Source organism: Balaenoptera acutorostrata, chromosome 8 (assembly GCF_949987535.1).
Source record: "Balaenoptera acutorostrata chromosome 8, mBalAcu1.1, whole genome shotgun sequence".
Taxonomy (NCBI): domain Eukaryota; kingdom Metazoa; phylum Chordata; class Mammalia; order Artiodactyla; family Balaenopteridae; genus Balaenoptera; species Balaenoptera acutorostrata.
Window position 1 is genome coordinate 68,373,807 of NC_080071.1, and position 13,244 is coordinate 68,387,050.

General features: G+C 37.7%; 1 protein-coding gene across 1 annotated transcript in view; it reads left to right on the forward strand.

Annotated features, from left to right (window-relative positions):
• The window catches only part of CPS1 (carbamoyl-phosphate synthase 1), a 145,791-nt gene that overhangs the window by 28,894 nt on the left and 103,653 nt on the right, over window positions 1-13,244 (forward strand). Inside the window, exons 6-7 of the mRNA XM_007187862.2 lie at window positions 9,716-9,808; window positions 12,150-12,239. Of these exons, the coding sequence (XP_007187924.2) occupies window positions 9,716-9,808; window positions 12,150-12,239 (183 nt within the window). The remainder of the gene's footprint in view (window positions 1-9,715; window positions 9,809-12,149; window positions 12,240-13,244) is intronic.

The window sequence follows — 13,244 nt, forward strand, 5'->3', positions numbered from 1 at the left end:
TGGTTCACCAGAGAACTCCCAGCTCCACCTAATATCAAATGGCGAAAGCTCTCCTAGATATCTCCATCTCAACACTAAGACCCAGCTCCACTCAATGACCAGCAAGCTACAGTGCTGCACACACTATGCCAAACGAATAACAGGACAGGAACACAACCACACCCATTAGCAGAGAGGCTGCCTAAAATCATAATAAGGTCACAGACACCCCAAAACACATTACCGGATGCGGTCCTGCCCACCAGAAAGACAAGATCCAGCCTCATCCAGCAGAACACAGGCACTAGTCCCCTCCACCAGGAAGCCTACACAACCCACTGAACCAATCTTAGCCACTGGGGGCAGACACCAAAAACAACGGAAACTGCAAACCTGAAGCCTGCGAAAAGGAGGCACCAAAAACAGTAAGTTAAGAAAAATGAGAAGATAGAGAAACACACAGCAGATAAAGGAGCAAGGTATAAACCCACCAGACCAAACAAGTGAAGAGGAAAGAGGCAGTCTACCTGAAAAAGAATTCACAGTAATGATAGTAAAGATGATCCAAAATCTTGGAAATAGAATGGAGAAAATACTAGAAACGTTTAACAAGGACATAGAAGAACTAAAGAGCCAACAAACATGATGACAACACAATAAATGAAATTAAAACTTCTCTAGACGTAATCAATAGCAGAATAACTGAGGCAGAAGAATGGATAAGTGACCTGGAAGATAAAACAGTGGAAATAAGTACTGCAGAGCAGAATAAAGAAAAAAGAATGAAAAGAGTTGAGGACACTCTCAGAGACTTCTGGGACAACATTAAATACACAAACATTCGAATTATAGGGGTCACAGAAGAAGAAGAGAAAAAGGAAGTGACTGAGAAAATATTTGAAGAGATCATAGTTGAAAACTTCCCTAATATGGGAAAGGAAATAGTTAATCAAGTCCAGGAAATGCAGAGAGTCCCATACAGGATAAATCGAAGGAGAAACAAGCCAAGACACATATTACTCAAACTATCAAAAATTAAATACAAAGAAAAAATCTTAAGATCAGCAAAGGAAAACCAACAAATAACATACAAGGGAATCCCCATAAGGTTAACAGCTGATCTTTCAGCAGAAACTCTGCAAGTCAGAAGGGAGTGGCAGGACATATTTAAAGTGATGAAAGGGAAAAACCTACAACCAAGACGACTATACCCAGCAAGGATCTCATTCAGATTCGACAAAGAAATGAAAATCTTTACAGACAAACAAAAGCTAAGAGAATTCAGCACCACCAAACCAGCTTTACAACAAATGCTAAAGGAACTTCTCTAGCCAGGAAACACAAGAGAAAGAAAAGACCTACAATAACAAACCCAAAACAATTAAGAAAATGATAATAAGAACATACATATCAATAATAACCTTAAAAGTAAATGGATTAAATGCTTGAAACAAAAGACATGTATTGGCTGAATGGATGCAAAACAACACCCTCATATATGCTGTCTACAAGAGACCCACTTCACACCAGAGACACAAAGAACTGAAAGTGAGGGAATGGAAAAAGATATTCCATGGAAATGGAAATCAAAGAAAGCTGGAGTAGCAATTCTTATATCAGGCAAAATAGACATTAAAATAAAGACTATTACAAGAGACAAAGAAGGACACTACATAATGATCAAGGAATCAATCCAAGAAGAAGATATAAGAACTGTAAGTATTTATGCACCCAACATGGGAACACCTCAATACATAAGGAAAATGCTAACAGCCATAAAAGGGGAACTCGACAGTAACACAATCATAGTAGGGGAATTTAACACCCCACTTTCAACAATGGACAGATGATCCAAAATTTAAAAAAAGAAGGAAACACAAGCTTTAAATGATACATTACACAAGATGGAGTTAATTGATATTTATAGGACATTCCATCCAAAAACAACAGAATACACTTTCTTCTCAAGTGCTCATGGAACATTCTCCAGGATAGATCATATCCAGGGTCACAAATCAAGCCTTAGTAAATTTAAGGAAATTGAAATCATACCAAGTATATTTTCTGACCACACCTCTATGAGACTAGATATCAATTACAGAAAAAAATCTGTAAAAAATACAAACACATGGAGGCTAAACAATACACCACTTAATAACCAAGAGATCACTGAAGAAATCAAAGAGGAAATCAAAAAATACCTAAAAACAAATGACAATGAAAACACGATGACCCAAAACCTATGGGATGCAGCAAAAGCAGTTCTAAGAGGGAAGTTTATAGCAATAAATTCCTACCTCAAGAAGCAAGAAATATCTCGAATAAACAACCAAACCTTACATCTAAAGCAATTAGAGAAAGAAGAACAAATAAACCACCAAAGTTAGCAGAATGAAAGAAATCATAAAGATCAGATCAGAAATAAATGAAAAATAAATGAAGCAAACAACACCAAAGATCAATAAAACTAAAAGCTGGTTCTTTGAGAAGACAAACAAAATTGATAAACCGTTAGCCACACTCATCAAGAAAAAAAGTGAGAAGACTCAAATCAATAGAATTAGAAATGAAAAAGGAGAAGTAATAACTGACACTGCAGACATACAAAGGATCATGAAAGATTACTACAAGCAACTCTATGCCAATAAAATGAACAACATGGAAGGAATGGACAAATTCTTAGAAAAGCACAACCTTCCGAGACTGAGCCAGGAAGAAATAGAAAATATAAATAGACCAATCACAAGCACTGAAATTGAGACTGTGATTTAAATGCTTCCAACAAACAAAAGCCCAGGACCAGATGGCTTCACAGGCAAATTCTATCAAATATTTAGAGAAGAGCTAACACCTATCCTTCTCAAACTCTTCCAAAATATAGCATAGTGAGGAGCACTCCCCAAATCATTCTACGAGGCCACCATCACCCTGATACCAAAACCAGACAAAGATGTCACAAAGAAAGAAAACTACAGGCCAGTATCACTGATGAACATAGATGAAAAAATCCTCAACAAAATACTAGGAAATAGAATCTAACAGCACATTAAAAGGATCATACACCATGATCAAGTGGGGTTTATCCCGGAATGCAAGGATTCTTCAATATACGCAAATCAATCAATGTGATACACCATATTAACAAATTGAAGGATAAACACCATATGATCATCTCAAGAGATGCAGAAAAAGCTTTTGACAAAATTCAACACCCATTTATGATAAAAAGCCTCCGGTAGGCATAGGGGGAACTTACCTCAACCTAATAAAGGCCATATATGACAAACCCACAGCCAACATGGTTCTCAATGGTGAAAAACTGAAACCATTTCCACTAAGATCAGGAATAAGACAAGGTTGCCCACTCTCACCACTATTATTCAAAATAGCTTTGGAAGTTTTAGCCACAGCAATTAGAGAAGAAAAAGAAATAAAAGGAATCCAAATCAGAAAAGAAGAAGTAAAGCTGTCACTGTTTGCAGATGACATGATACAATATATAGAGAATACTAAAGATGCTACCAGAAAACTACTAGAGCTAATCAATGAATTTGGTAAGTAGCAGGATACAAAAGTAATGCGCAGAAATCTCTTGCATTCCTATACACTAATGATGAAAAATCTGAAAGAGAAATTAAGGAAACACTCCCATTTACCATTGCAACAAAAAGAATAATATACCTAGGAATAAACCTACCTAAGGAGACAAAACACCCATATGCAGAAAACTATAAGACACTGATGAAAGAAATTAAGGATGATACAAACAGATGGAGAGATATACCATGTTCTTGGATTGGAAGAATCAACATTGTGAAAATGACTATACTACCCAAAGCAATCTACAGATTCAATGCAATCCCTATCAAATTATCAATGGCATTTTTCACAGAATTAGAACAAAAAATTTCACAATTTGTATTGAAACACAGAAGACCCTGAATAGCCAAAGCAATCTTCAGAAAGAAAAACGGAGCTGGAGGAATCAGGCTCCCTGGCTTCACATTACACTACAAAGCTACAGTAATCAAGACAGTATGGTACTGGCATAAAAACAGAAAGAGATGAATGGAAGAGGATAGCAAGCCCAGAGATAAACCCATGCACATAGGGTCCCCTTATTTTTGATAAAGGAGGAAAGAATGTACAATGGAGAAAAGACAGCCTTTTCAATAAGTGATGCTGATAAAACTGGACAGCTACATGTAAAAGAATGAAATTAGAACACTCCCTAACACCATACACAAAAATAAACTCAAAATGGATTAAAGACCTAAATGTAAGGCCAGACACTATAAACTCTTAGAGGAAAACATAGGCAGAACACTCTATGACAAAACTCACAGCAAGATCCTTTTTGACCCACCTCCTAGAGAAATGGAAATAAAAACAAAAATAAACAAATGGGACCTAATGAAACTTAAAAGCTCTTGTACAGCCAAGGAAACCATAAAAAAGACAAAAAGACAACCCTCAGCATGGGAGAAAATATTTGCAAATGAAGCCACTGACAAAGGATTAATCTCCAAAATTTACAGGCAGCTCATGCAGCTCAATATTAAAAAAACAAACAACCCAATCCAAAAATTGGCAGAAGACCTAAACAGACATTCCTCTAAAGAAGATATACAGATTGCCAACAAACACATGAAAGAATGCTCAACGTCAGTAATCATTAGAGAATTGCAAATCAAAACTACAGTGAGGTATCACCTCACACCACTCAGAATTCCCATCATCAAAAAATATACAAACAATATATGCTGGAGAGGGTGTGGAGAAAAGGGAACCCTCTTGCACTATTGGTGGGAATGTAAATTGATACAGCCACTCTGGTGAACAGTATGGAGTTTCCTTAAAAAACTAAAAATAGAACTACCATACGACCCAACAATCCCACTACTGGGCACATACCCTGAGAAAACCATAATTCAAAAAGAGTCATGTACCACAATGTTCATTGCAGCTCTATTTACAATAGCCAGGACATGGAAACAACCTAAGTGTCCATCGACAGATGAATGGATAAAGAAGATATGACACAGAAGCCTCTTAGATAACCTCATCCACCAGAGGGCAGACAGCAGAGGGAAGAAGAACTACAATCCTGCAGCCTGTGGAACCAAAACTACATTCCCAGAAAGACAGACAAGATTAAAAGGCAGAGGGCTATGTACCAGATGAAGGAACAAGATAAAACCTCAGAAAAGCAACTGAATGATGTGTAGATAGGAAACCTTCCAGAAAATGAATTCAGAATAATGATAATGAAGATGATCCAGGACCTCGGAAAAAGAATGGAAGCAAAGATCAAGAAGATGCAAGAAATGTTTAACAAAGACCTAGAAGAATTAAAGAATAAACACCTAGAAGAATTAAAAAACAAACAAACAGAGATGAACAATACAATAACTGAAATGAAAAATACACTAGAAGGAATCAATAGCAGAATAACTGAGCAGAAGATAAGGGACCTTGAAGACAGAATGGTGGAATTCACTGCCATGGAACAGAAAAAAGAATGAAAAGAAATGAAGATAGCGGGCTTCCCTGGTGGCGCAGTGGTTGAGAATCTGCCTGCCAATGCAGGGGACACGGGTTCGAGCCCTGGTCTGGGAAGATCCCACATGCCGCGGAGCAACTGGGCCCGTGAGCCACAATTACTGAGCCTGCGCGTCTGGAGCCTGTGCTCCACAACAAGAGAGGCCGCGATAGTGAGAGGCCCGCGCACCGCGATGAAGAGTGGCCCCCGCTTGCCGCAAGTAGAGAAAGCCCTCGCACAGAAACGAAGACCCAACACAGCCATAAATAAATAAATAAATAAAATTAAAAAAGAAATGAAGATAGCTTAAGAGTCTCTGGGACAACATTAAATGCAAAAACATTCGCATTATAGGGGTCCCAGAAGGAGAACAGAGAGAGAAAGGACCCGAGAAAATATTTGAAGAGATTATAGTCGGAAACTTCCCTAACACGGGAAAGGAAACAGCCACCCAAGTCCAGGAAGCCAGAGAGTCCCAGGCAGGATAAACCCAAGGAGAAATCCACCGAGACACATAATAATCAAATTGACAAAAATTAAAGACAAACAAAAATTATTGAAACAACGAGGGAAAGACGACAAATAACATACAAGGGAAGTCCCATAAGGTTAACAGCTGATTTCTCAGCAGAAACTCTACAAGTCAGAAAGGAGTGGCATGATATATTTAAAGTGATGAAAGGAAAGAACCTACCACCAAGATTACTCTACCCGGCAAGGATCTCATTCAGATTCGATGGAGAAATCAAAAGCTTTACAGACAAGCAAAAGCTAAGAGAATTCAGCACCACTAAACCAGCTCTAAAAGAAATGCTAAAGGAACTTCTCTAAATGAGAAACACAAGAGAAGAAAGAGACCTACAAAAACAAACCCATAACAACTAAGAAAATGGTAATAGGAACATACATATTGATAATTACCTTAAACGTGAATGAATTAAATGCTCCAACCCGAAGACACAGGCTCACTGAATGGGTACAAAAACAAGACCCATATATATGCTGTCTACAAGAGACCCACTTCAGACCTAGGGACACATACAGACTGAAAGTGAGGGGATGGAAAAAAATATTCCATGCAAGTGGAAATCAAAAGAAAGCTGGAGTAGCAATACTTACATCAGATAAAATAGACTTTAAAATAAAGAATGTTACAAGAGACAAGGAAGGACACTATATAATGATCAAGGTCATTATTGTCAACTAATCTATGACAAAGGAGGCAAGGATATATAATGGAGAAAAGACAGTCGCTTCAATAAGTGGTGCTGGGCAAATTGGACAGCTACATGTAAAAGAATGAAATTAGAACACTAACACCATACACAAAAATAAACTCAGAATGGATTAGAGACCTAAATGTAAGACCAGACACTATAAAACTCTTAGAGGAAAACATAGGAAGAACACTCTGACATAAATCACAGCAAGATCTTTTTGGATCCACCTCCTAGAGTAATGGAAAGAAAGACAAAGATAAACAAATGGAACCTAATGAAACATAAAAGCTTTTGCACAACAAAGGAAACTACAAACAAGACGAAAAGACAACCTTCAGAATGGGAGAAAATATTTGCAAATGAATCAACAGACAAAGGATTAATCTCCAAAATATATAAGCAGCTTATGCAGCTCAATATTAAAAAAACAAACAACCCAATCCAAAAATGGGCAGAAGACTTAAGTAGACATTTCTCCAAAGAAGACATACAGATGTCCAAGAAGCGTATGAAAAGCTGCTCAACATCACTATTTATTAGAAAAATGCAAATCAAAACTACAATGAGGTATCACCTCACACCAGTTAGAATGGTCATCATCAGAAAATCTACAAACAACAAATGCTGGAGAGGGTGTGGAGAAAAGGGAACCCTCTTGCACTTTTGGTGGGAGTGTAAATTGATACAGCCACTATGCAGAACAGTATGGAGGTTCCTTAAAAAACTAAAAATAGAATTACCATATGACCCAGCAATCCCACTACTGGGCTTATACCCAGAGAAAACTATAATTCAAAAAGACACATGCACCCCCGTGTTCATTGCAGCACTATTTACAATAGCCAAGACATGGAAGCAACCTAAATGCCCATCGACAGATGAATGGATAAAGAAGATGTGGTACATATATACAATGGAATATTACTCAGCCATAAAAAGGAACAAAATTGGGTCTTTTATAGAGACGTGGCTCGATCTAGAGACTGTCATACGGGGGAAGTAAGTCAGAAAGAGAAAAACAAATATTGTATGTTAACGCATATGTGTGGAACGTAGAAAAATGGTACAGATGAACTGGTTTGCAGGGCAGAAATTGAGGCACAGATGTAGAGAACAAACGTATGAACACCAAGGGGGGAAAGTGGCGGTGGGGTGGTGGTGGTGTGATGAATTGGGATATTGGGATTGACATATGTACACTAATGTGTATAAAATGGATAACTAATAAGAACCTGCTGTATACAAAAATAAATTAAATTAAAAAATTTAAAAAAATTTTTAAAAAAAGATGTGGCACATATATACAATGGAATATTACTTAGCCGTAAAAAGAAATGAAATTGAGTTATTTGTAATGAGGTGGTTGGACCTGGAGTCTGTCATACAGAGTGAAGTAAGTCAGAAAGAGAAAAACAAATACCGTATGCTAACACATATATATGGAATCTAAAAAACAACCAAAAAAAATGGTCATGAAGAACCTAGGGGCAAGACGGGAATAAAGACGCAGACTTACTAGAGAATGGACTTGAGGACACGGGGAGGGGGAAGGGTAAGCTGGGACAAAGTGAGAGAGTGGCATGGACATATATACACTACCAAATGTAAAATAGATAGCTAGTGGGAAGTAGCCGCATAGCTCAGGGAGATCAGCTTGGTGCTTTGTGACCACCTAGAGGGGTGGGATAGGGAGGGTGGGAGGGAGACGCAAGAGCGGGGAGATATGGGGACATATGTATATGTATAGCTGATTCACTTTGTTATGAAGCAGAAACTAACACACCATTGTAAAGCAATTATACTCCAATAAAGATGTTAAAAACGACAAGAAGAACAACAACAACAAAACTGTCTTGTGGCTTTCAGTTCTATTAGTCTTAGGTTGAAAAGTAAGGGTGTTTGTCATTCAGCATGCTTTAAGAAAAAGGGAATGAGAACTGAAAACCGAATTTCAAAATTAGGGATCCATAAATATAGTCAAGGACTTCTGTGATTTGGATTATAAAAGTAAGTGGAGATCACTATGAAACTTAATAATCCAGTATGGAAGTGAAAGGTGATTTTTACTATTTTTCCCAGAGTGTGAGGTAGTACTCTGGTTTTAATAATCACACTGAAATAACCATCTGACCCTCTAACCATGTTGCTGGTACTCACTCACTCCCAAGTTACTTCTCCTAAGGAATGCGTTTCAAAGGGAAATAAAGGCTTTCCTCTATTTCCTTCAATACAACAATTTCCTTGGAGAAAAGCAAATCAATGAATTATTTTGACTTGTTCCCTCCCTCAATAAAGTCTTGATTACGAAATATACCATTTTCTAAATAGGTCAAAGTAGACTTACTAACAAGTAAATCTCAAGACAGCTAAGAATAATATAACATTTGCCACGTTTAAGCTAGCAAGGTTAATTTGTGAAAACTTTACAGAGGGTTAAGCATGCTCTAAAGTTCAAGCCCTTATTAGCATGTCTAAAGCAGTGAACCCTTTCATAGCAACTTCTCAAAGTGTGTGACTTATATAGCATTCCACATTTTTTTGTTTGTGAATTTTACTCTCTAATAAGTTTGCATTCTTTTTCAATTTTCAGCTATTTTTAGACTTCTTTTTTTCTTCTCAATTGATTATTTTGTCGACGTCACCCACGAAATAGCTTTAGGTCATAAGTACTCTAAATGCTCTGATTTGCATCTACTGGAGACCTGAATTCTGTTGCCCTTTGACTTTGCTTACCCCAGGTGACTGTCTCAGCCCTAAAAGAACTAATTGTACCTTCTCATAGTGTTTCCCAAAATGTACCATGCAAACTGCTTCATCTTTCCTAGTTGAGAAGATGAAGATCTCTTGCTGATGGTTATGAGTATGTTATAAAGACATCTAAATAGTGGAGCAGCTGTGTAAGTCCCTGTGAATTTAACCTGTCAGCACCTGCATCATTGCTCCCTGTTAACTGTCTAATTTTTTAATTTGATAGGGTACCATGCTTGGGAAGATTGAATTTGAAGGTCAGTCTGTGGACTTTGTGGATCCAAATAAGCAGAATTTGATTGCTGAGGTTTCAACCAAGGTGAGAAATTTTCCTTCATGTTTTGTAGTTTTATTTTATTCCCTTTAGACCTTCCTCTTTTGTAATATCAAAATCTTCTTTTAGGTAGAGGTCATCTTCCAGAAGCATCAGAGTTGAGGGAAAAAAGGGTCTCATAGCAGTTAAAATTGATATATTACAAAATCAGTGCATTTAAAGTTATAACTTTTACTTACAGAGTCATCTTCATGGCCTGATTTAGAGGCTGTTTACTGTTATTTTAATTTTTCTTCTCTCCTCTTGTGGTTCCTTAGCTCAAGACTTTAACAATGTCAAATAAAAGGGCTGTTCAATTGAATATCAGGAGTCAGAGTGAATGGTCTGCCAGAGAGTCAAGAACACTTTATAGAAATCAGACCCAGTACAGTAATCAGAATCTGGGGTCATTTTGTGCAGGGAAAAGTATTCCTAAGCACACTGAAGATTTAATGTATTATAGCTCAGTTCAAAGAGTAGTATTCATGACGATGACTGTATCACCCCAAAGTGAGAAATGTTTACTGTATATTTACAGGAAGGTATAGAATACATCTTAGAAAGATGTGTTGATTTTGATTGAATATCTGTTAATGTAGTTGTGAGTCTCTTGGGGTACAGCCTCTGTCGTTGGGGACCATAGAGGTTGGTGGGGTAGGCAAGCAAGTAGGCACCATGGAGAGAATACTGTGATAAATGCTGTCCTTGGAATGTGCATGAGGTACAATAAAGGCATGTGTGGGGAAACGTCCAATGAAATAGGTGGATCAGGGGAGGTTTCTACAGAGGAATTAGGCTTGTTCTGAGACATAAAGAGCAATTCGGTAGATGGAGAGCTAGGAGAACTTCGTTTCAGGCAGAGGAAATGGCATGTGTTGAAAGGCACAGAGGTATGAGACGATATGGTGTCTCTGAAGAGTTATGTGTAGTTTGGTGTGGCTGACCTAAGGGTTCACACATATACGTTCTCACATTTGGCCAAAGATGAGTGGAGATGGACGGGGCTAGAGCTAGATGGTTTAGTATCGTTGGCTAAATAAATCAACCAACTTGGAGACTACTGGGAACCCATTTGGCACCATTTTGGAGCAAAGTAAACTGGATAAAAGAGCAGATAACTAGAAAGTTATTGCAACTAATTAGGACAAAACTTGTGAAAGCCTAGCCTGAGCAGTAACAGCAGGAAAAGAGACAGCAGGGTGGCTTAGACAAATAGGACAAAGAGGTTTTAACATATTTTCCTATGAAGTGGTTTTGTTTGAGACACAGCATGATAGAGGGCTATTTTTATAGAATTTTAGAGTTTAGAACTACCTTGGAGATCTAGTCTAGATTTTCCAAATGTGAGAAGTATTGGCCTGGAGAAAGTCACCTTACAAAAATTCTGTGGTCAATTAAGGTTGAAAAATACTGCATAATATATTCCTGTCTTGGAGATTCCTAGCAAATTCATATATCCCAGTTTCTGTGAGGTCTTGCTTACTTCTGTCATTCTGTACAGAGAGTATATGGTGTGTTTGTGTAGACACCAGATTGCAAATTTCATCTAAAACTTTTAACAGACTTTGAAATCATTCTAAATTCAGAATGTGCTAGCTGACTCTCGAAGCTGGGACCAGTGTGGGCACCCAGCCCTCTAGGCTTTCTCTCTCTCTCTCTTATTTCTTCTTTTACGGCTTTGGGGAACTACTTCTTGGGTAAATGCCTGTGAAAATGGATCTGACTCCTAGCAGTGCTTAAAACATAGGTAATGATTATGATATACTCTGGGATCCTTTTATGAAGCCTACCATTTAAATGCAAATGATTGCACAGTAACCTAAAGGGACCAGGGGTCTACACTAGCTTAGCAAGTCCTCTGACTCAGACTGATTTTATCCATTAGCCCCACTGCATAAGCCTAATGCACAACAGCTCTACCTCATCCAAACTTTATTGCAAGTTGAGGATCAAGTGGTATTTAAAGCATGATATATCTATTACTACATCTGTTTAGTGCTGAATCAGGCAATAATACTTGGAAATTCCATTGCTACTGGTTGTTAATGAGGCAAAACATGGGAAAGATATTTGTTAATTATGGAAGCAACCAATTTCTTAGGGCTAACTGTTATTACTGTAATCAACATTTTATACAAAACAGCAAGGTACTCTGTTCTCATGAAGAAGATAGAGTTTGTGGCGTTTGCTGTGCCTTTCTTACAAATTGATTGTTAACTGCCAGCCACTCCCTAGTGGTTAGCAATCAATCTGTTACCAAGTGCAGAGCATCCTGAGATGTTTACGATATTGATGTGTTGCTCACAGCTGGACCTTCTCTCTTACTCTCTGTTTTTTAAAATGGCAGGATGTCAAGGTGTATGGCAAAGGAAATCCCACGAAAGTGGTAGCTGTAGACTGTGGGATAAAAAACAATGTAATCCGCTTACTAGTAAAGGTAAGTAATTTGTTCCATCTCAAGGATGGGGGTTTCTAATATTGATCGTTAGTGTTAATCTGATTTCCTCTATCTGTTTCAGAGAAAGCTTGTGTGTTCTGTCAGAATGTCAGGGGATATACTCTCTTCTTTTTGCCTTTGATCTATTAGATAACACATTTATTCCTGTTAAAATTAGAGATGTAGATTTCTGTTAAAAAAAAAAAAACCTCAGAGGCCACAAAAACACAGAAGGAAATGAAGACTGTTCTTTTCACTTACTGACTGACATTCTGAGACATGACACACTCAGTTTCTTGGGGTTTAGAGATAACCAAAAAGGTAGTCAGTAGGAGAACTCCCCCTTTGGGTTACATTTATTATGTACCCCATGTTTGTAGGGATCATGCCCTGATATAGTACAAACTTGCACATTGCTTTATATCAACTCTTAGAGAACCAATTGAAATTAGACCTTAAAAATACTTGAGGAGAATGTAACCATTATTACAATGTTTTCTTAAACATTGTTTTGTTGGGATTTCTCCTTCTCTTTCTCTCTCTGTCTCCCTCTGTCTCTTTGTCTTTCTATTTCTCTTATACACATGCACCCCACCCCTAGATATATTTGCATAACACCAGATCAGCATGGGTAAAGGAGAATTCTTCAATTCACTTTTTTTGTTATAGAATATCAGCAACATCCAAATCATGATTTTGAATGCTGATCAATTTTATTAACAAAAATGTGCATGGACCCTTAAATAGTAGATGCTGTGGTTGGCCTAGCCATATATCTCCCTCTCATTTTATCATTTTAAGACATTTTGTTCATCTTCTAATTGCAAGTGTTTGCATCTTATTGCCTGAGGGCTCTCTTTGGTTGGTTGGAGGCTGCTGGCAGGCAGGAAATGACAGAATTAATGATCCCTGGAGCAGCCCCAATCAATGACAGAGTATAAATTCCCCAGTTCCTTTGCCACATTGCTAAGCTGTCTTTAGGTGAAATATGCTACACTGGCTCTC